General features: G+C 36.2%; 1 protein-coding gene across 6 annotated transcripts in view; it reads left to right on the top strand.

The window, feature by feature from the left end:
- Positions 1–8,397: 8,397 nt before the first annotated feature.
- The window catches only part of LOC131063771 (THO complex subunit 5B), a 91,244-nt gene continuing 75,539 nt past the window's right edge, over positions 8,398–24,102 (top strand). For 4 of the 6 annotated variants that reach the window (XR_009111128.2, XR_009111127.2, XM_057997695.2 and 1 more), the window contains exons 1-2: positions 8,399–8,732; positions 18,165–18,455. Coding sequence is in view for 4 of the 6 variants with exons in the window: in XM_057997695.2 (XP_057853678.1) it covers positions 8,577–8,732; positions 18,165–18,455 (447 nt within the window). In the remaining 2 variants the exon portion in view is untranslated. Of the gene's footprint in view, positions 8,733–8,756; positions 8,777–18,164; positions 18,456–24,102 lie in introns of those variants that run through there. The other 2 variants (XM_057997697.2, XM_057997696.2) reach the window with 2 other exon arrangements.

Raw genomic sequence — 24,102 nt, 5'->3', positions numbered from 1 at the left:
TAATTCATCAAGCTTTGCAGAGCTGACCTTAAACTTGTCTTTGTATTCATTTGCAACATTCAGATCTCTTCTTAGGATTGTTATCATTCTTTCCAACTCTTGCTCATTGTTCTGTGATTGCACCAATTCAGTTCTCAACACATCGTTCTCATGTGCCAACCTAATGCATTCCTCATATCTGTCTTTCAGAGATATGACAATATTTTCTTAATTCTTCTTCCAGACTTCAATCTCCTTAGACATCCTCATGGTTATGGGTTGCATTTCATTCTTCATGACACCATTCTCCTGACTCAGCTTCTGACATAATTCCTTAAGGGCATTCTTCTCTTCATCATCTAGACTTTGTAAGAATTCCTTCCTTTTAGCTTGAGTAGATGATAACCTCTCCTGCAGGGCAAGTATGAATTCCTTTGGATAATTCAACTCATCTTGCAACTTCAAGTTCTTCAACCTTTCAACATCATAGTCTTCAAGTGCTACTTCAAGTTCCTTCTCTATACTCATCTCCATGGATTCCAAATTCAGGATCTTCCTCGAGCTGTTAGACTTATTATGAGGAACCAGGGTCTGATACCAATTGTTAGGATCCAAGAACATTGAGAGGGGGGGGGGAGGGTGAATCAGTGTTCTGCCAGTTAGAATATTTTTAGCCTTATTATCAAATCCACTTATTAACTGGTATGCATAAAAGAAAGTAATAACAAGTAATAGAAATGCAACCACAAGAATCAACACCATAACACAAAGATTTATACATGGAAAACCTCAAAGAGGAAAAACCACGGTGGGATTGGTGATCCACAATATCTATCCACTGGCCAAATGAATAAATATTACAAGAGGGGCTTGCACATGCAAGAAGACCAACAGCCTAAAGCGCACTACTCATCACAAAGGGAGCTTCACTGACTATAGATATGAAATACCGAATTACAAACAAAATATGAACTCTGAATGTGCGTCTGATATGATGGATGAGTTATGGTTTATGCACTATATGTACCGATTTATATTGTAACCTCCCTTGCCGGTAACTTATATCGCTCTCCAATCCTCTAGACAACTAACCAAGACCGACTATAGATCTTCACATTCGCATTCTGTCGATCAAGATCTCGCTCGCATAACATCACATAACCTATCACATCTCTGTATCCAAAATGACCTAACCAGACTGAATTTTATACCCATTTACATGTATAAACATAAATGCCTTATGTCGGCTTACAATCATAGTCCAAAAGATAAGAGACATGTCGGCCCAGACAAAATATAAACATAAAACTATATGACCGTTGTCGCTTCCATGTTTGTTGGATCAATCTCCTATGTCAGGCTTAGAATACCGGTTCCAAGTTTTCTAGTTACATGCCTGCTGGTTCCCTGAATGTTGGTGATGTGAATGCCAGTTACCATGATTACCGGATCTTCCATGAAGTGTGTTACCATCAATGACAACACCTAGAACCCGGATGAGTGTCAATTGCCAACAACGGAGGACTACATATTTAATATGAAATGACCGACTGTTTCCCACAAAAATTCAAATTTGAAAATAGCTAACTACCACAATCAAATGTAGTGCACATTCAAATTATATTATAAGACAAAATTTTCCATGTCACTTTCATTACAATCCAATTCATTGCATATTTCTAAGTTCTGCAAATTCCCTTTGCACATTCCTTATGTAACTATTTGTTTGCAATGTGTATGTATATGTGCAATTCTATGTATATGTGCACATGTATGTAAGTGGATATGTATATGTATGTACTTATGCATTTGAATATGTGTGTATGAATGTGTAAGGATTGTATGCCTGTTGTCAAATGTTAAAGACGGTCAAAAAGTTGTTCTGCATTCAATAATGTATGGATGATTTGTTGTGACAACGTTACGCTACCCCCGATTATTACAATTTTTTGCAAGCGTGCTAGAGCATCGAGGGAAGAACCATACTTGTGGAAGATCATCATATCAATGTAAATGTGTTTATTAACACACTTAAATTCTTTGGAGGTTATGCCTTTAATGCTTACATTTTATATTATTTTTTGTAGATATCTTAGGTAGTTATGCATTTCTTATTAAATGTGTTTCTTAACACACTTTAGTTTGTTTTGCATTTTATTGTGATTGTTATGGCAGTCAATTACAAACATGAAAAGGAGTCACTATGTCGAAGACAACAAACCTTCCTCTCAGGTAAAGTCAATATGACTTTACTTTGGCAATGATCTAGTAGACAATTCAATTTGTGATTTGTTTATGTTTCAATTTGTGAATTGTTTATGTTTCAATTTGTTTAAATTCCTCACTTAGTTCAAATGGCTGCAAGAAACACACTTAGTTCACATTAGAAAAAAATATAGTAGAAAATGCAATTTGTGAATTGTTTATCTTTTGTGGGACTTTACTTTGGCAATGATCTATTAGACAATGCAATTTCTGTTTTGTTTATGTTTCAATCATTTCTTTTTGGGACTTTAATTTGTTTCGATTTCAACATTCATATGCCTATGTAATATTGATCAAAAGGAAGTGCCCCATTTGCAAAAAAAAATCAGACAAAGAATTGTTTAATAGTGCCTTATTAGATATTTTGGTAGATACTGCCAACAAGGAAAACTTGGCAGCTAACAAGATATCTTGTAAGGCACTAGAAAATAGTTCTTTATCTGTTTTTTTTTTTACAAATAGGACACTTCATTTTATCATTTTGATGCAATGACCTAGTAGACATATTAGACACTGCAATTTATATATGATGACTGCAATTTGAACACTTATAAGTGTTCAAATTGCTCACTATCAAAAGAGGACATATTAGTGGCATCTAAATAATCATATGCCACTGATATGGCCTTTTTGATAGTGAGCAATTTGAACAATGATGTGGCCTCTTTTGATAGTGAGCAATTTGAACACTGATGTGGCCTCTTTTGATAGTTCACATTACAAAAAAATAAAATGAGATTTGTAACAACAACTTCAATTCATTGGTATATTCATAGGAGAAATCTAAAAAACAACAGTTCAATTTGGTATATTCATCAATTCATTTGGTATATATATATATTAGATATATATATCAATCCATTTGAAAAATCTGAAAAACAACAACATCAATTCATTTGGTGTGTGTGTGTGTGTGTGTGTGTGTGTGTGTGTGTGTGTGTGTGTGTGTGTGTGTGTGTGTGTGTGTGTGTGTGTGTAAACACACACACACACACACACACACACACACACACACACACACACACACATATATAAGCAAGACACTTAATTGACATCAGAAAAAAAAACATATGAGATTTATAACAACACCATCAATTCATTGGAATATTCATCTGAGATATCTGAAAACAATGGAGTTCTGAAAGCATTACAAAATATGGCAGTATGTCATTCTATAATCACATCACAGTTATATCAAAACTCAAAATCTGCTCTTCAGAGGGCTCACAAAATATAATTGATCACAGACTTGATCAATTATCCATATGGGTATTAAATGGAGGAGGTGTCACAAATCCAACCCCAACAGATTGTGGTCTACTAGGGTCTGGCCCAACAACAATGTTTTCTTGTCTGGGAGGGTTTGTAAGCAACTTGCTATTTGAGCAAGCAATGCCCGATTTACACCCGAAGTAAGTTGCATGGTGTCTGAGCATCCAGGTGCAGTCCCAACTTGTATAGTATTAATAGCTGCAAAGGCTAGGGACAAGAGGCTCATCATTTCCAAGAGAATTGGGTGTCAGATGGGTAGAGGTTTTGCGATTGTGGCCACATCTTTCATCCTCTTTGCATGCTTGGACACCTTTTCAACTGTCTTCCTCGCCTTCTCAAGCTTTGCTTCTGCATCTTTCTTTGCCTTCTCTTGCCTTTGAATGAACTTCTCTTGGGAATCCTGCAAATTTTTTGCCTATTTTTCCACCCTCGTAGCCTCCTTTTCTATCGCTTATGCTTCACGTTGTGCCTTCCTCTATCTCATCTGTTCTTTCTTTCATTCTGCCAATTCCTCATCTCTTTTCCTTTTAGACTTTATCTTTTTTCCTTTTAATGTACTCATCAGATGTCAAGATCTGTGACTGGCTACTAAGACATAGCACCCCTTTCCTACCTCCATGTGAAGATTGTTTCATTCTCTGCACTAGAAGTCTAAAGAATCTGGTGATTTGCCTTGGCACTTGCTGCCCATCCTCTTGTGTACATGGCACAAACTCAGGTTTGTCTTCACCCATGTGAATTTTGTCTTCACAATCAACACCATCTTGCTGCTCCTAGTTGACTGCATTGGTGAAGTAATGTATCACATTTGCTGGATCAATTTCTGGTAGACTTGGCATGGAAAGGGTTACATCATCACAGTTGGCTTCTTCTTGGGTCCAGTATGGTATGACAACTTGTGTTGGCAAAGACATGCCTGTTGATGTGCTTTCCAAACCCTCATTTGACTAACTAGTTTGTGGGGGCAGACCTAGTTCGGTAGTTTGTGGTGTCAAACTTGTACCCTCAACCGTCGCTTGTGTTTCACTATGACGTTCTACAAAATCTTGAATCTCTTCCTCATTATAACCAACCAACCACAAGCAAGCTTCCACTGCCATATGCTTCAGTTCTTCATCCCTTGAAGTGGCATCATGTTTTGTTCCAACAGTTGGTTGTATATCAATTGCAATCTCAAATGCCTCACTTGGCCTCATATCATTCTGCAATGTAGATCGGTTAAGTGGCCAAATCCCTATCCTACGGAAGCCATTGATTATATTAGTCAGTGTTAATGCTTGGGCAAAGGCCTTGCTCGCAAGAGTTGCCAACTCTTCCCTTCCAATTTCAATTTGTGGGTACTTTTACATCCATATACTCCTCTGTTGTTTGAAATAATTCTTGAAAGGTGAGAATACAAAAACATCAAGTGGCTACAGTTTGTGGCTTGTATGAACAAGAAGGGTTACCAAATCTAGACCTATCTGCCTTGCTTCTTCAATTATCTTGAAGGCTACATGGTTGCCATGACTATCGAAGATCAGTAGGGCCCTACGCGAGGGTGAAACTCCACTAGGGACTGAACGTGCAAAATATTCCAAACAATTTAACAACAACTCCTTTGTCATCCATGCATGTTCTTGGACTGCCATGCATGCTCCTAGCTCACAGTTTGTAATGTAGTTTCAGATATGCCTCTTAGATTTGAACAAATGAAATCCAGGAATGCTGAAACCACTTGCACTAACACATGCCAAAACAATAATCCACTCTCTACTCTTGGAAATTAGGTGCGGTACACACCTCTGGCCCAATTTGGCTATCACTCTCATTCTATAATTCCTCCCAGCTTGCACACCAGTCTCATCACAATTCCAAATTCGACAACTACCATACTGATTGAGGTTGTACATTACCTTCAAGTTGTCATAGAAAGAGACAACAATACAAGGTCGAGGCATAATTTAGCCCTATCGGAGTCCACTCCTTCTGGTGTTCTCATCGTCAAATCAGGGTGCCTTCGTCTGAAACCTGCCCACCATGACCTCCTTGGCATCCCATTTTTGAATGGATTAGGCCTATTCTCAAAAATTTGGGCAACAATTGATCGAAGTTGACTGATTTGGAGACTGTGACCAATTTTAGCCATGTTTTTGCACCATTGGACAACTTCATCCTCCTCCTCTGCTGATAAAATGATGCGTGGACCCCTCACAATCGTGGTTGTGACTCCCATCAACCATGCCCTCAAAGAGGCAATGGGGATACCATACTTGATTGATGTGCCTCTAACAAACATGTGCTTATCTTCTATGCATGATATTGCTTCTTTCATGTCAGATATACTCCATTTTGGTTTGGGAACCTTTGAGACCACCTCTACTTGTGGTGTTTCTGGAATAGGATTACAGGCTATAGTAGATTGGTCATGTACAACAATAGTTTCCACATCAGTTGCATTGTTAGGTGAATGGTCATCTACAACAGGAGTCACTGGGTCTTCATTTTGGACAAAACTATCTTCATCAGAGAAGTGCACCCCACGAGTGACTCTAACCGTTCGACGTCTAACACATTTGTTTCCCTTTCTACCTGGTGCCATTATGTTCAGTGAACCTGCAATGATAAGATACCAATGATAAAATGCAAATGTGTGTGCCTATATAAATATATATACAGAGACAGATCATTGAAATGAAACCCTCAATGTCATTAAGATAAATGATGAAAAACAAATCAATTTCTGTAGGTACCAATGAGTACAAATCCATCATTGAACATCTTTGAAAAAAATAAAATGGTACCGTGTCTTTATTTCTGTATGCCTGATAATATAGAAAATACCCATATAGCCACAAAACTCGAAACAACCATGCAGGAGTTAAGTATGTAACTATGATGTGATTGAAAATTGGATATTGCTGATATTCTATTAGATAGTGAACAATTACATCATTGAACATCTTTCAACAAAATAAAATGGTGTTGTGTGTACACACACACACACACACACACACACAGGTACAAAACTTGAAACATTATATAACAAGGAGAGAAACTAGAAGCACGAGATGCAGAGTGAAAGATGTAACTGTGATGTGATAAAAAAAATGGATATTGCTGATATTGTATTAAGATGCATATTCATTTCTCGAATGACTAATAATTGAATGATGTTGCTGTATTTCTCATATGAAATTTATTTGAAGTAATATAGTGTATGCCTGATAATATTATTTATAGTGAGTATATTAACAAATTGAAGGTAGAGCAAACAATGAAAATGCCTCAAAAAAATCTCCATTTCCTAAAGTTTTTAGGGCAATGTAGTTGGTGGTAATTCGTGTCAAGTGGCCCATAACATGTATGTGAGAAGGTTGTTATATGTCGACAATAACACACACACACACACGCATATGTGTGTGTGTGTGTGTGTGTGTGGACAAGAACCTTATAGCCAATATATATATAGTCACTGTAAGTAATACTATCAAGCATACACATTATTGTAATGATAAATAATGAAGGGGTTTCGAATAATTATGAACAATAATCAATTTTTTTTGCATTCTCTGTAATAATTTTGGCATTATAAATAGAGAGACACCATTTAATAGCGCACCCATAAAATGAAATGATAAATAATGAAGGGGTTTCGAATAAAACAAATAGATAATCATTTATTTTTGCCATTCTCTGTGAGGATTTCGACATTATTATACTGTAAGGATTTCAACATTATTAAACTATAACAGAGCATTGAAATGAAACCTATATCGCAAAATGAAGCAAAGAAAGTGGAGTAAAGTTCACACTATAATGAAGCAAAAAAAATGGAGTAAAGTTCACACTATTAATGGATAATAACCATATAGGCATATTAAACTGTAAGAGAGCATTGAAATGAAACTTTAAACCACATACAAATAAATCATCAATAGACAAAGCATAATGCAGCTACGAAGGAGCTAAACCATCATTGGACATCCAATATGGCTGTTAATATTATTTACAGTGACTATATTGAAATAAATGCTGGTTTATTGAAAATAATATAATTTCTATTGAAAGATTTATAGCATTTAACGTTGACTGCAGAGGGAATTTAGTTATTCTGTGTGTACCAACTTGAATGTGCGCCCTTGAATAAGGAATGTGCATAGGGTATTTGCAGAGCTCATGAATATGCAATGAATTGGATTGTAATGAAAGTGACATGAAAAATTCTGTTTTATAATATAGTTCGAATGTGCAATGCATTCGATTGTGGTAGCTAGCTATTTTCAAATTTGAATTTTTGTGGGAAACAGTCGGTTATGTCATATTAAATATGCAGTCCTCTATTGCTTCGAATTGTTCAGTTTTCTTCTATGCTTTGAATTAAACTTGGTTTTTTTAATTTGATTTTATGCAAATTCTTGGTTATTGGGAGCCTTACACCAGTTGTTGCAAATGCAGGTACCAAATGAAGATCCATTAATGCATGAATCTATGAAGTGATATTTGGAAGAATGTACACTTGAGTGTCTAAGAAGTCAAAAATTGATTATTTTTATGTCATGTAATGCACCGATAGCTATGCATATGTAATTGTAATTGTAGTACATTTGTACTTTTTAACCACTTGTATAAAATGACAAATGTAAACATTAAGTTTTAAAAAAATAAAAATACTTATTATTTATGCACGCTGTTTTGTATTAAAATAGTCAATGTACCAGTAGTTGTTTATTTATTTTTTCTTTTTTGTTGTCAACTACTAATTTATTTATGAACATATATTGATATTATATTTATGTATTGATAATTTTTTTTATATTTTAGAGGATCAACATGACAATAAGATGACGGTTATTGAAACTATATTATCTATTGATACTCTTCTCCTAATTCAATTCAAGTGAACATTTTTGTTTCACATATGACTGTCTTTCACGGTTTTCGATGTTGAAGCGCTCAACACGGGACCGCGTTACTGGGCTATGAAAATATAGTAGTCTACTAAAATAGAGAGGAAGAGGAAATTCGACCGTGAAAGTGAATGTAAAGAAGAGATCTGGTCTTGGAATTTTGGCAAACAAATGGCGAAGGCTGCCAATGATATTTTGGAGGAAAGCAGAATTTCAATGGAGGACATCATCGCTAAAATGCTCTTCATTAAGAAGGAAGGCAAAGGGCGAGCAGACCTCAGAGACCTCATCACACAACTCTCTGTCTTATTTCTTAAACTTCGCCAGGTTCCACTTCTTCTGGATAGCAGACAAATTATTTGATCCTAATGGTTAGAATTTGCTTGGGTGAATGTTAAATACTTATCTGCTTGCCTTGAAAACATTGACGCAGCTTACTTTTAATATATCTTGTTATTATTAGATTATACTGTTGCTTGAAGGTTGCAAATTTTTAAAGTCCTCTATAGAAAGAGCTTGAACTTGAAGTGAACTTGAATGCTGTGCTCAAGTTTTAAGTTTTTATTTTATACCTGCAATGTTCCTCTTATGCTGTCTTTGTTGGAGCTAGGGTTTTGTTTTTGTCATGGTGGTAATGCTATCTTGATATTATTGATCTTGTATTATAGAAGTCTTGAAATATGGCAATTGAAATAATAACAGGGTGTTATCGAGATACATGATATGTGCTTGACTGCTAAAGTATAAAATATTTAAGTCCTGTTCATGTTCTCATTTGACTCTGAAAGCTGGATGAATTATCTACCGCGCATTTTTGTTACAGGAGAAAATGTCTGTCTGCTAGGCTAATAACATGTTTACTTTGAAATTACAAATTGACATTGTAAATTGCTCGAAAATTTCTCTTTCTCTTGTTGCTTCCTCTGGCCATGTTTGTTTCTAATTTGGTATTCATTTAGTCCTTCTTATCCATCCCTAATGGGTCAAACTAGACCTGCCTCAGTGGCTGCATCTCTTGGAGATCCTTTCCTAGTATCTTCCCTTTCCATCATTCATCCCCAGGGTAGCCCTCTCTCATTAGGCTAGAACCTAGAGGATCTTGTCGCAAACCATATAAATTTGTTCCTTCTTAACTGTAATCTTTCTCCTCTGACTCTTTATTGCCGCAAAATATTTGTTTTATGTTTAGGCCTTTCCCTACTACTCTATTAGGATGCTCACAATGGAACCATATGTCGACAATAACTGGGTGCAGATCCAAGATCTTGAGCTTTAGTCCCTTGAAACTTGTATTAATATACTAGTAAGAGTGGTAAGAGAAGTTTTATGGCTTATGCAGTAGGTTATAGAAGGATGTGGCAGGATAAGGAAAGAAAAATTTAAATGATTGTAGGGAAACATGTCCCTTGTTTTTGTGGTGCCTTTTGGATGTGTTGCGGGTCTGCTCTATGTGCCACCTTTCACTTATGGTAGGTTTAGCTCATTTTGTTTGTCATAGTTGGCTCTGTCTTGCCAACAACCACTATGCAAGTTGCTCTTGCCAAAGTCTTATTACATAGCATTTTTATGGTTAGTTAGGGTAACTTTAAGAACCACACACTAGTCTTTTTTAATTAGATATCGGTTTTGTATTGTGTTCAAACCTTCATTATTAGGCATTTAGTACTTTCTTAAGTAAGTCTTTTAAATAAGGTTTTTCTCCACCCTTCTCAAACAGGGGCTTAGTGTAATATACATACTATTTTTTTGTGTATATTCTGATTTGAGTTTGTCTTCGCATGCAGGATATATAATATAGGAAAGATATGGCAACAGACTATTTGCAACAATGATTTTTAGAAAAATATCACTTTAAAACACAATATTCAAAGAACTCACAACCAGTAATAATTTCAGATTTGTTTTCAGAAGTTTGGACAGCAATAAACTTCAATATCAATACTCATATGAAAATATCAATGAACATCAATTTTAAGACATACCCATTAGCACAAATCTGAAAACACTTATTTCTGAAGTAGCAACTAACCACAAATTGAGACGCCACCCTTCTAATCAGCAATAAATCAGTCCCAAATTGCAGTTCTGTATTCCTCAACCCTAGGCGATCTCAACAGCAAGAAGTGTCCTCCAAAACCCTAAACGCCCACCCCAAAGAAAGCCATGCCTCGCTGAAAGTGGTCGGCCAGCTGCATGAAAGAGGCGACCAGCAATATGAAGATGAAATCTGCAATTAATTCTCTCCAGTCTCGTCTTCTTGACCCATCAAATCTGCCCTTGGTTTACTTTGCTCAAAATTGAAGGAACAAATCAACAATGAAGCTCATTTGTGATCTCTGAATGAAACTGCCAGTAAATCTCCCAAGTTAGACCTTTCACCAATGAAGATGTTCTCTGCAAAGGTTTTTGTCCTCAGAAAGTTCTGTTTTCAATATCCTAATCATACATTTTGAAAATTGAGCTTACAAATGCCTATATAATCCTCTCGAAACTCCACACCCCCTTTAGGGTTTCACACACTTAATTTTAATTTATTTTCTCCTTATATCTCCTAAAGTTGGTGCCCACTTCTAAGTGCCCCCCTTTAATTAATATTTAAAAAAAACAATATTGCTCACTAGGCGCCAAATATAAGCACTTTATTAAATTAAATAATGTTAAGTTAAATATTTAATCTAACTTTAATACTTTTAAATTTTCAATGTTATTTAAAATAATCCTTCTTGAGCACAATAATCACCAAAATATCATCATCAAATGCATTTACCGACATTCCCAAAATAGAAATACTGCCAATTGACCAAGTTGGTGCTCAAACTGTTACTTGCTAAAAATAGTAAAAATGGACAAATTGTCCAAATCTCCTCCTGTAAAGGTCATAATGCAAATCTCAACCAACTGAGCTCAAGGCAACACCGCTCATCACCGAATTAGCTAGATTAAACGGTCATCAAACCCCCAACGAGTTCACTACCCCTAACTTATTAGCCCATGAGAATTCTTTGAATAGGCTAGTGGTCAAAATGCTGATAGTGCTTAGGAAGGGGACATTACACTTAGAGTAATTTGGCCACCCTACCACCCTTTTGTTCAGATGTTCAACTTATCTATTTTCTAATTTCCCCACAACCCTAGTACCTTAAGATGTAGGGGAATGGTTGAGCTATTATAATGGGAGTATGAAGGGAGATTGACACACACTATAACCTCTCTCCCTTGACTGGTTAATAGGGGAATTTCTAGTGAGTTCACTCTTCCTAATTCCTGAAGAAGTTGCTAAATGAAGTTGGTGAGTACCGAAGTCTCACTTTGTAGACCTAGGTCTCATTACCAACTACTAAAAATGTTTAACTACCAAAAGGTTTGTTGCTCTTTGTGATTTCTGCTATAGTGTATTCCGTTACTGATTCCAATGAATTAAGGGTAACCTCCTTTGGAACTTCCTTTCTCAAATTAAAACCAGGAAGACCACATCTACAGTTTGTCGTACCTCTCTATTTACTATTACCTTAAGTTTGAAATAACTTAGGGAGAGTACCCATAACATGAAGCAATAACATAGCAGTGTGCACATGCATACAATAAAGAACTCAAGCAATCAAACACACGTTAACAACAGAAATCAACATAAAGGAATCTGCATATGGATAAAATTGGTGACTGCACAATGGCTTTTCCATTCCTAAGACACAATTGCTTAACTCCTCATCCAGACATAGTTCAGATCTATAAGGTGGGTGAAACTGAGGCAAACAATGGAATCACGGGCAAACTGGTAAAGCTCTTTTAAAATACTCTCATCATTCAAAATAAGAAAAATGACTTGAAACATGAAGCCTAACCTTGTTCTTGATTGGTTGCACAGATTGTTAAGGTGGGATTTAAACTCTACGATATACTTTCAGCAGTTTTCACTAACTATCTCTTCTCCTTCGTATGTTTCTGTGTGTCATTGTCTCTGCATGCACTCCTATAGGATAATGCTACAACTATTACAATGGATGTAGTGCTATCTTTGCAAAGCAATCCTCTTTTTTGAACATAAATGCATTCTCTACATTTTCAGTGCAGAAAATAACCAAGTAACCCAAAATTGGATGCTACACTTGGTAATTCTTATGAAAATTTTCATACCATCCGTTCCTTTTTGAGAACTCCAGCTACCTCCAAAATTAGGTTGGTAGGTTTATGTCAACAAAAGGTTTCAGGATTGTGTGACTGACTGCAAGCTTCAAAAGCTACTGAAAACAGTTGAAGGTTTCTTAAACTTTCTATTAACAAGATTAGGGGTTAGGTCTTTAATGTGCCTTCAAAGTCAACTCCAATAAAATCTTTTAACATCTATTTTTGACTTGTGGCCTTTCATGAATACCAAATCAAGATTTGTTCACGATTTCAAAGGTTTTTCTTAAGTTTGGATTTCTCTTAAAATGGATGAAGTCTCTTAAGAATGACAATTACAATAACCGTAACATTGTCTTCCATGGTGATGGTTTCCTCCAACTAACTAAAGGCCATTCAAATACAATCCAAACCATAATATGAAAACATCTGCATGTGTCAACAGCATGAACCTCAGCCTAAGTTTCATGTCAAATGCACAAGACTGCTCAATCGCATGAATATTGTAATGAACAGCAATCTTGCAAGTAATCAAGAATTATGTCATAAGTGCAACGTCAGTTTTATCAAATCCTCTATCCATTTCACTTTAGTCTGTTGAAAATTTCCTCCCATGTGATACCCTTTTTCAAGATACAATGGTGTGTACCTAGCATACATAGGCCAGCCGAAAGAACAATGTGTAAATTAATAATTATTACATTACTGCAAGTGTATAATAACACATTTACTAACCCCTTGGTTATAATTGAATGTCTATCAAGCAAAGTCTGCATGAATTATGGTAGTTTCGATATCAACATAAATTAAATTAGTTTAACATCCCATGATTACCAGATATAGCAATAAAATAATTACAGTCTTGGAGGGGGCTAGCATAATGCCAAGGAGGGGTGTCTTGTTGTCGACCTAGGCATATGATTTTATGATGTATGTGGGATAAGGGAGATGCCAACATGTGTCATACATCACATTAGTTAGTTATATTAGGTCAAATGGGTAACTTGTGGAATTAGTTATATTGGGTTATAAGTTGTCCTATGCTGGGATTGTGGGTTTATCTTCTCATTAGTGTTGATGTGTGTTTTATGACACTCGCCAACACAGAATAAAATATCAAGTATTCTATCCTCTCTTGAACAAGGAAACCTCAAATTCTAAACTATGTGATCAAATAGGGCAACCCAAGGTTTACAATGCGAACCATGCGACTTTATGATGGATAGGCTCAGTGAAATGATGTGATATTGCTGGTAACACAAAGGGACTTATGCTTAGTTGGAACTTGAACTAACTTAACTTATACCAAACAAAGATCAAAGGGAAAGGATACAAATCTAATCTAAAACCTAACAATGCAAGGAATGATTGCTGACTTAGTGAAAGCAAACCAAGCCTTGCTTCACCATGAGGAAACAACTACACAAAGATGGTGCAATCACCGAAGGATACGCAAGTGATTTTCAAATCACTTATTCACATCAACACCATGAACAATGAGCATAGAGCAGTTGAAGTTAAACTTTCAATATGAGTTCAAACTAACCTTGCACTACAATTTGCAATCAACAAATTCCAAATGGTATGAACATATAAGCTTCAACATTAATCAAGAATAAGATCTCCCATTCAGCTAATCAACTTCATGTAAACAAATCTAAAACTTGAGAGTAGAAACCATGCAACATCTTGAAACTGATACAACGATCCATCATATCTTCAATAAAAGTCATGTATTTATTTCGACATAGTCTTGGCAACAATCTGTAGTCTCCTCCTCCTACTTCTTTACTTGGCTCCTAGTCTATTAACTTCTATTAACTTTTACAAATGAAAAGGCCAAGCCTTATATAGACTTCCTATTTCAAATGAAGGGTCCATATTGACTCTAAATCAACGGCCAAGACAATTCTACGAAACCCTAAAGTGAGGTAGATATAACTACCACCTCCTTACATTTAATATACTCCAATGAGAAAATTACAAGCTTTGAATACATATCCTTTTGAGGAAAAAGGGCTTGTGAAAATTAATATATAGCCTCAATGGCACAATTTACAAGGAATAGATGATGACAGTTCATTTAATGCATCCACATGTCCACTTATTGATGAGTTAGGTTCAATGAACTTGGACACGTGTTGAGACATGGACCAGCTAGGACTCGAACCTAGGACCTTCCATACGCTGCTGGAGTGCTCTACCATTGAGCTACTGGCCCCTCTTGGACCAGTCCATCGTTGGTCCGGGTGTGGCTTATTTCCAACACCAACACCCCCCCTTAAGCCACACCTCTCGTGTGCTTGGGGCTCCTAGCCTGGACCTGGCTCTGATACCATGTTGAGACATGGACCAGCTAGGACTCGAACCTAGGACCTTCCATATGCTGCCGGAGTGCTCTACCACTGAGCGACTGGCCCCTCTTGGACTAGTCCATCGTTGGTCCGGGTGTGGCTTATTTCCAACACCAACAACATGTTGACATGGCATCACTTGATTGGTTGAGGTGAATAGGTGCCACATGAACTTGCACTCCTTGTAGATCATCACAAAGAAGACATTGCATCCTTATCAATATCTCTTGATACTCAACATCATCAAGCCTCTGATTGTGATGGTTCATAGTCCCAAATTGCATCATCTCCATCATTATTCTTCTTCGTCTTTATTTGAGGAGTTCTAACTTTGATCGATTCTTCTTCATTTTTGGAATTCTTCTTCTTAGATGTCCTTGTCCTTGGGGCTTGCATACTCCTTAGAATGTTCTTTATTCCAACTCAAGTTCTTCCTCACTGATATCCTTGACCTTGATATCATCCTTCCTTCATCTTGATCTTGTCAAGTCCATCACCTTGATCTTGGATGTCCTTTGGAAATCCAAGGTCATTGCAAAATCCTTGTTGTAATGCTCCTCATGTTGTAATGTCTGAAGTCCTTTTGTGTCCTTCTGACAATATTTGGCAACATTGACAACATTGTGAATCTTGCCCTCAATTCTCAGTCCTGGCGTTTTTTCATGGATTTTGACTCACACTAATGACTCAATTATACCCCTAAAGACAAGACGTTGCACTCTGAGTCATTGTAGGGTTGATCGACAAAGTTGCCTCCTGGATTGACAAGACATCACTACCTCTCACAAACAAAGGCTAAGAGACTAAAATTATTGCCAAGCTAAAACAAAACTAAGCTAAAAGCTACTATTCTAAGAAGTGGAAAACTAGGGGTCCCCATTTGCAATGGAATATGTGCGTTTACAACACATCAATTAGCATCAGAGGGAAGTTTGTAGGAGATGAACGGTGAATAATATTGTGAAATATGTCAAGTAAATGGAGAGTACTATTTTGATTGGATTTCAATTTGGAGATCTTGTATGGAGTTGCCTTTTTTCTAAAGAGTACTGTATTGTTTAACCTTTCTCAAGGATAATATGTGGCATGCATCTCTGCTAGTTAACTATATTGTTTCAAATATATTGGTTTAAATGGGTAACTTGTGGGATTAAGTATATCGGGTAATGAATTGCCCATTTTGGGATTATGGGTTTACCCTCCCGTTAGTAGTAAAGGATATATGTATATGACGTGAATATCGTTGTGAAATAAGTCAGGTATATGGAGAGTATTGTATTTGGATTTACCCTTTTATTAGCATTAGAGGGAAGTCTATATATAGGAGATGAATATGATTGTGAAATATGCCAAGCACATGGAGAGCACTTTATTTGGATTGGATCAAAGTTGCAGATATTGCATGGAGTAGCTTCTTTCGTATGGGTTATTCTATTTAACCCTACCCAACAATAAATTAGTTGAGCTATGCGTGTATTGGATACTAGCCATATTAGGGCACTTAGTCCACAAACATCTTTTCGCTTTGTGTGATCTCATTTTTGCTCCTGCTTATTGTTGCTATTATTTTGCATATTTCTATTATTAGATGTGTGAATGTTTTCTGTTTATTTCTTCCTCCTCTTACAATCAATCAAGAAAGGGATGTTTCCATTTGATGAGCTTTCTAGAATCCGACCTCTTGCAATTTGTCTGGATTGTATTTCTACCACGCCAATCCTTTTAACTTGCTAATCCCTTTAAACTGCAAATGTACCCCTCAAGCAATGATAAAAGGCTGTCCAAATGAGACAATCTTATTACATGAATGAAGGTTTGTAGTTCCTTTCAAGGATTACCATTCCATTACCATTATAAATAAGTGTAGGGATCTTACTTCATCCAGATCCATCCGTTTGCATGTTCTTCTATTTCTCAATTCAAATGCAGGCATGCCATTGAAGAACAAAGCCATATATTACCAACATACTTATCATTACTTGTTCCATCTCACAGGCCTCTTGTCCACTGTAACAAACAAATAGGGGGGACACAAACAAATAGACAAAAGGGTGAATGTTTCAATTTGGAATGTCACAATATAATAAAATGATACCTAAATGTAATAACTGATGTTTAAAACCATTCCTTAAAATAAACAGTTGGTCATTTTTAAGGAGTACTTAAGAAGTATCAACACCACGGAATGTAAAATTCTCAACTTTGTATAGCTTACAGTGTAAGTTTAATTCTTATATAAACATTGGTTGTAACTGTTACTCCCATTTGAGGAGACGGTGAAGGCTTTCTACATCCAAAAACCATGGTTCAAAAAATTGGACTTAATAAAAATTCGCTAGCCCAAAAATTTGACCTGGACTCAATCAAACTCAGTGAAAATCTTTGCAAATAAAATAAATGACATAATTACCCAGAATAAACCTCAATAATTCATGAGGCATAAAGAATGAATTTAGAGAACACATAAGTCTATTTTTTACATACTAGCATAAATGGAATTCCTTTACTCCAGATTTAATTGGAAAAAATTCAGGAAACTAAACAATGATGAAATATTCATAAAAATAGGGAAAAATGCTGTTTTTGTTATTGTAAGCCTAGTAAAGGCACGAAATTGCTTCCTTTTCATCTTGTACAGCCAAAGATAATTTTTTATTTTTTTCACTTTTAAAAACAGATGAGGAGTAGCGGTGGCAGCAGCCCCCAGTGGGGTTGAAGGGCAGTGCTCCTCATGGGTTTTTGGGGCAGCACCCTTGGTGTCTTATGTCCCAATATAGGGTGGGATTGAGAGGCAGAGCCCTTGCTACCAGGCCAAAATTAAGGCCTTCAAGGCCACAGGACTTTGATGGTACATGCCTTTTTCCCCAATTTTATCGCTGTTAACCAACTGTTAATGAATCCTTCCAATCACTTCACAATCAAATCTTGTCTCTGGTTTCTGAATTGCTGAAGACAAAATGACGAAAATTGACAAAAAATAGGGCTTGCATGCAGTGGCAGACTTCTCATCAAACTCGCTGAGTCTGAGTGAGTCTCTGTAGAGATTAGTTTGTGAGTTTCTGCAGCAGATTTAGATTGCATGTGCTCATTCAAAATTTTATTGGTTCCATCTTTTGTTTCATTTACAGATACTATTGAAATGCTTCTTTTTACCTTTGCTAATTTTTTGTATATGATTGGCAGGAATGATTTGTATAGAGATTAATTTAATAAATTAATTGTAAATAATAATTCCTGCAATATTTTCCTATCATGACTCGTAATTTATTTTTTATGGTTTCAGGCAAATCGTATTATCCTTCAAGAAGAAGATCGTGTCAAATCTGAAACTGAAAATGCAAAGATACCTGTAGATTTTACAACTCTGCAGCTTCATAATTTGATGTATGAGAAGAATCACTATCAGAAAGCTATCAAGGCATGCAAAGATTTCAAATCAAAATATCCAGATATAGATCTAGTATCCGAGGAAGAATTTTTTAGGAATGCGCCAGAGGAACTCAAAGGAGATCCGTTGTTGAAGGATGATCCACACAAGAGGATGTTACAAAGACTCAACTTTGAGCTTTTCCAAGTGCTCTCTCTTTCTCTCTCTGTGAATGTTCTGTTTCTGCGAAGTTATGCATTTTATTAGAATTATGAAATGCTTTCAATGTACAGCATATGGCCATCTGAATATTCTTGCCTCTTGGTACCTGTTGTCTTTAATAAATTTTCCAGTATTACAGGATTCTTGAATTTATTCTAGAAACTTAATCTTTTATTAATTTGGAACAATTGCCATAGATCTCAAGCTTTCAAAATGTATTTTGAGCAAAATTTAACCTCATGTATTGACACTTTAAACTATAGGGCTCACATTGTAATTTAACTTTTGTGTTATAATTTAGATTTTACCAACTCATTTGTTGTTTTATCAGTTGTGTGGTAGGGACTTTGGACTAGATGTCTGCAATTATAGATCATAATTGGTTCATCGGAGAACTTTTGCTTTCTTACAATTATTCTTTCTATTGCTAGTTTTGACGTTCTTTCTATTTGGTTAATTTTTCTTGGCCAACAATGAACTTTTTGCTTATCTTGATTGTTAATCAACTTTTTATTTTTCTTGGTGTCATCCCAGGCTAGGTTTGCCATTATTAACTGGTGATGTTTTTTTCTTCTTTGAATCATTTTGTAATGTCCCCTTCCTAGGTGACAAGCAGTTGAGCAGGGATTGGCCTATCATCGGGTTCCTGTAGGCCAGTGGAGTGGAGTGGGGACCAATACTGACGCTTGTGGAGTTGCGCAGGGGCTTAATAAGCCATTTTGGATGTTCAGAGGCAGTTCCTATTTTTTAGGGAATGATTGAGAGTTGGTTACGGGGTGTCTATGGACCATTGTGGATGATTTGAGACCATCTCCTATTTTTTAGGGAGGACTGCCAGTTGACTGGTTGTCCACTCGAAGGACTGGGAGTGGAGCAGGTGCCCTTATGTGCATTTTTCAGTTGATTGGAGACAGACAGCCTCATAACTTTTAGGAGAATCCGTATTTTGTAGGACATTGCCAGTTCACTAGCTATTTTTAGATATCACCAGGATGGCGTAGGCATCAACAATTTTCAATTTGGAGTCCAGGTGATAGATTTATGAATAAATCTGGATTAAATAAATTATTGTCTAAGTTTGATTTAAATAAAAATTAAAGTGATTTAATTAAGTCACTTTATATTATATAATAAATTATAATAAAGGAGCCTCCCTTGTGCCATGATGCCTAGGAGACATGAGTTAAGTTGTCTGTAAAAACAACTTAATTCTATTAATAAAGGGAGCCTAAGGGGGTCATACATCTTGAGGGAGACATAAGGGAATGCAATAAAGTTAATAAGAGGATGAAATAAAGTTTAATAAACTTTATTTAAATGAAGTTTTGCAACCCTAAAATCGAATTAGGGTTTGGAGTTGTTAAAAGACGCGAGGAGGCTTCATTCATTCATTCTTGAATTCATTTTTGACATGAGAAGACAGATTTCAGAGCTTTGGAGGCAGAGATTGCAGCAGAGCTAGGGTTCTTGGGAACGAAAGCTCCCTTGAGCTTGATGATTGGACAAAAACCCAATCATCCCTTGCAGAAGAACATCACTTCCAGCCATTAGAGGAAGAGAATCAGAGTTTCAGACCTATTTCAGATTAGTTTCAGAGGTTATATTGCAGATCTGGGTCTTTTGGGCCTTTGTGGTCATCATACATCAGCAGATCAGGGTATATCATGCTCCATTGAGGCCATTGCTGGAGTTTTATAGCTGGCCGTGAAGAGTTTAGAAGAGAATTCAGGTCTGTAGCAGTTTCGAGTGTAGTCCAGAGCACAAATCAGATCAGCAGCAGTCATTATCAGCCCATCCATAGTTCCTATCAGTCAACCAAACCTCCTTGCATGCACATGCAACATCCTTATTTGGCGTTAGGGTTTTTTGAGCAGTGTGGGAGGAGAAATCAGATCTGTTTGTGGGCAGACAATTCATCTCAGACCTCTGAATTGTGGATGTATGCTATGAGGGGTATGTAATCAGCCCTTGTCATTAAATAAAAAATAGTGGTTTCAGTTCTTAGTTCATTTTTCCTTCATTTTCTTTCATTTCCAGCATTGTAGTTTACTTGCATTCAATTCAATAAGCAAAAAAAAATCAGAAAACACAAGAAAAAGCAAATACAAATTCCTTCATTCACTGGTCAAAGACAATCTGGAAACAAAAACTAGAATTACCAAAATCAGAAAAATTGGAGCAGATTTGGCTAGGGATATTTCACATCTTGTTACTGTTGATACAAGGAGTTCTATGTGGAGTAATTTGATACGATTTGGCATTGAGGAGAATTCTTCAAAATACTACCAACCTAAGATGCCCATCAAAATAATATGCTTAGGCAAGCCCTTTGTGATTATTCAATGGACAGTGTTGCAGATATTACCCTTGATGTTGAAGGAGTTCAACTATTTCTCTTCTTCCTTTGACTCTGTTCTTTGGCAACTCTTGCCCTCAGGTGTACCTGCACTCTATTGGTTTGACATGCATTGGTCCTTAAATTTGTACCAAAAAATACACTGGAAGAAATGCCTGAAATGTTTTGGAGTCTGATGGTTTGCCAAAAGGGGATATACACCAAGCCGGTTATTCTATCCTATGTCACAGGGTTTACTGAATTTCTAGCTCGAAGTTCAAAATTCAATGATCATTAAAAAAGGTCTGAAATTCATAAAACTTCATGTTTATATTCGTGTGGAAAAGGGAGCAGGTTTTTGATTAAAATATTTTTCTGCAAAAGCATTTTTGTTTAGGGTTTTTGATAGGCTTTTTTTATAAATTCAGCACCCATGTTGGTTTCAATAGAGTATGAGTTCGCGAGTGTTTATATTCGTGTGGAAAAGGGAGCAGGTTTTTGATTAAAATATTTTTCTGCAAAAGCATTTTTGTTTAGGGTTTTTGATAGGCTTTTTTTATAAATTCAGCACCCATGTTGGTTTCAATAGAGTATGAGTTCGCGAGTCTAGACGAGGTTAATTAGTGAGTTCGTTTAGTTGTGACAGCTAGCGGCTTGGGCAGAATTTTCTTTTGTAGCCTACTTTAGAGAGTTTGTCATTTCTTTTGCAGTGTGAGTTCATTCAGGCACACATTTCTTTTGCAATCTGTGACAAGAGGGCGTTAGGGCAAGGCACAATGAGCCACGCAGCCACAAGAGCAAGTTTAATCTGGTGTTGACTTACACATTGTGTCGCTATAGATTAGTCATTGCTTCCAACAACTAGCAAGTCTACGACTCTAGGCCGCTGTGACTTGTTTCTAGTTGAGTTTTTTTTCTCTATGTTTTGTTTTTAGGTCTTTTCTTTGTTTTATAAAATTTTAAACATGCAATTTTATTTTTGAAATTGATGTTTATAAAAAATTAAATACTAATTTATTTTTATTAAATTTTTAATAAAAAATTAACATAATATATTTATATAATATAATTTTATTTTTGACGGCTCAACACACAACCTTGGGCCGAATGGTGTTGGATGTGTCATCCGAAACCATGATGGCCAGACACTAAAATTGGTTAGGGCTAGATTGGGGACAACAACAAATAACGGGGCAAAATTTTATGCTGCCTTGCTTGGCATCCGAGTTGGCAAATTGATGGGATGCGGTAGTATTCATGTGGAAGGTGATTCACAGATTGTTGTGAACATGATTTGGTCTTGATAGGCGTTGAGTTGGAAGTTGGGCAAATAGTTAAATTTGATATTGGAAGAACTCAAAAGCTTTAATGATTACATTGCCCCACATGTATACCGGGAAGGAAATGGTGTTGCGGATGGTATCATCAAGCACACAAATGATTTGAAAGAAAACATCATTTCGACAACATCAATGGAAGATTGGCTCACCACGTTGGGCCAACTCACTCGCCCACTAGACCAGACACATGATCGAAGCATTTGAAAGGGATGACATACATTTATGAGAAGGTGGTGCTAAAGCCAAAGTGCCTGCAACCATTAATTGAAATGATGATAGGTGGGCCTTTATAAAGAATATAGATGGAGTCTGTCGCATTGTAACAAGCGACTAGTGGGTTGGACACTAGTATATGCTTGCTGGCTAAATAGAGGAAAATGGCCTTTTATGGTGATATCTCAGAGCAATGGTTGATGGAGATATTCAAGTCGAAGGTGGGGGTTGTCTTGCATGTTGAAGGTGGGTGACGAATACTTGTTTCGCAATGGCCACTACCGTGTCAATTCCGATGTAGCATTGATGTTCATGGTGATGCTTTTGGATGTGGGGGAGTCTGAGGAGTTGATGGAGAGACTCATGTGCAAGCTAGTGTGGAAGCGGTGGTGTAGAGGAATGATGGGTTACCTTTAGACATCCATCCTGGGTTAGGGTTTAATCCCATATGGTAGAATGAGGGCCAAGTTTGGTGATGGTGACGATGACCTGCTGTAGGTTTTGGTAATTTGGGGTGTTGGCATGAATATTATGGTGAGAAGGAACCACGCAAGGATTGACATCAATTTTCTCAAGGGCTGCGTCGAGGGTGTTGCCGTTGGAGATAGTAGGTGGGCACTCTCTCGGGTTGAGGATGTGGATGATGTGCAAGAGGACAACGTTGAAGGTGATGAGGCTAGATAATATGTCATGCTTTTTGTTAGTTTTGGATGCATATGTGTTCGATATGTGAATACTTAGTTAAAGTTAGCAATTATGAAGCTAACTGTGGTTATATCACAATGATATAGAAATGTTTCTAAGCCATTTTGTAATTTAGGTTCAATAGGTGATGGAGTCTGCAACTATTTGTCTAGTTAGGGGCTTAACATGTAACCTTTTTGCTTATCAATATATGGGTGTGGCCCCAATGTGCCACATTAAATTTTTCAAAAAATAAATAATTTTTTTATTTTTTAATATTAAGATTTAATAATTTAAATTTAATACTTTAATATATTTAATTTAGATTTTAAATTAATTATATATAAAAGTTAACAAATTTAAATATTTAAAGTAAATTTTTTAAATCATCAATTTACAAATATTTTTAGATTTATTATAATCTATTTAAACTTAATAATAATATTATTTAATATCTATAAATTATTTGTTTTCTAAATAAAATATAATTTAATATTTTTTTATTTTACTTTTTTAGTAATGAACTTTTTTAATTGTAAAAAAACAACAACATTAAAACTTGATATTTTTAATTTTTTAAAATTAAAAGTAAAAAATTAATATAGTTTTATTTTAAGTATAATTTAGTATTTTTTATTTTGTTTTTTAAATTTTTTTTTGAAATAAAGGGGTAAAAACTTTATTGATAATTAGAGACTAGAATTACAAAGAGAACCAGGGCCCCAAGGCCCCAGAAAAGAACCACAAGCCCAACCCAAAATCAGCCAGTTTCATACCCATCCATGTCCTCAGCAAGAATCTTCTGCAAGTCTTGACAGTAATCCGAGGAAAGATGCTCCCAACCTTCCACTTTCCAATCACTACCGTGTTCCGAGGCCCACTTAGCCAAACAATCTGCTGCTCTATTCCACTCACGAGGAATGTGGATGAAAGACACCTGCTCCATAGCCGAGCTAATATGGAGAATTTGACGAACAATCTCTGCCAACTGCCAATGAACCCCACTCACCTTCTGCTTTGTCAACAAGTTCACAACAATTTGTGAATCCGATTCACAGAT

The sequence above is a fragment of the Cryptomeria japonica genome, chromosome 5 (genome assembly GCF_030272615.1).
Source record: "Cryptomeria japonica chromosome 5, Sugi_1.0, whole genome shotgun sequence".
In the NCBI taxonomy this organism is placed as follows: domain Eukaryota; kingdom Viridiplantae; phylum Streptophyta; class Pinopsida; order Cupressales; family Cupressaceae; genus Cryptomeria; species Cryptomeria japonica.
Note: the sequence above shows the minus strand (reverse complement) of the source record. Positions and strands in the feature narration are given on the sequence as shown.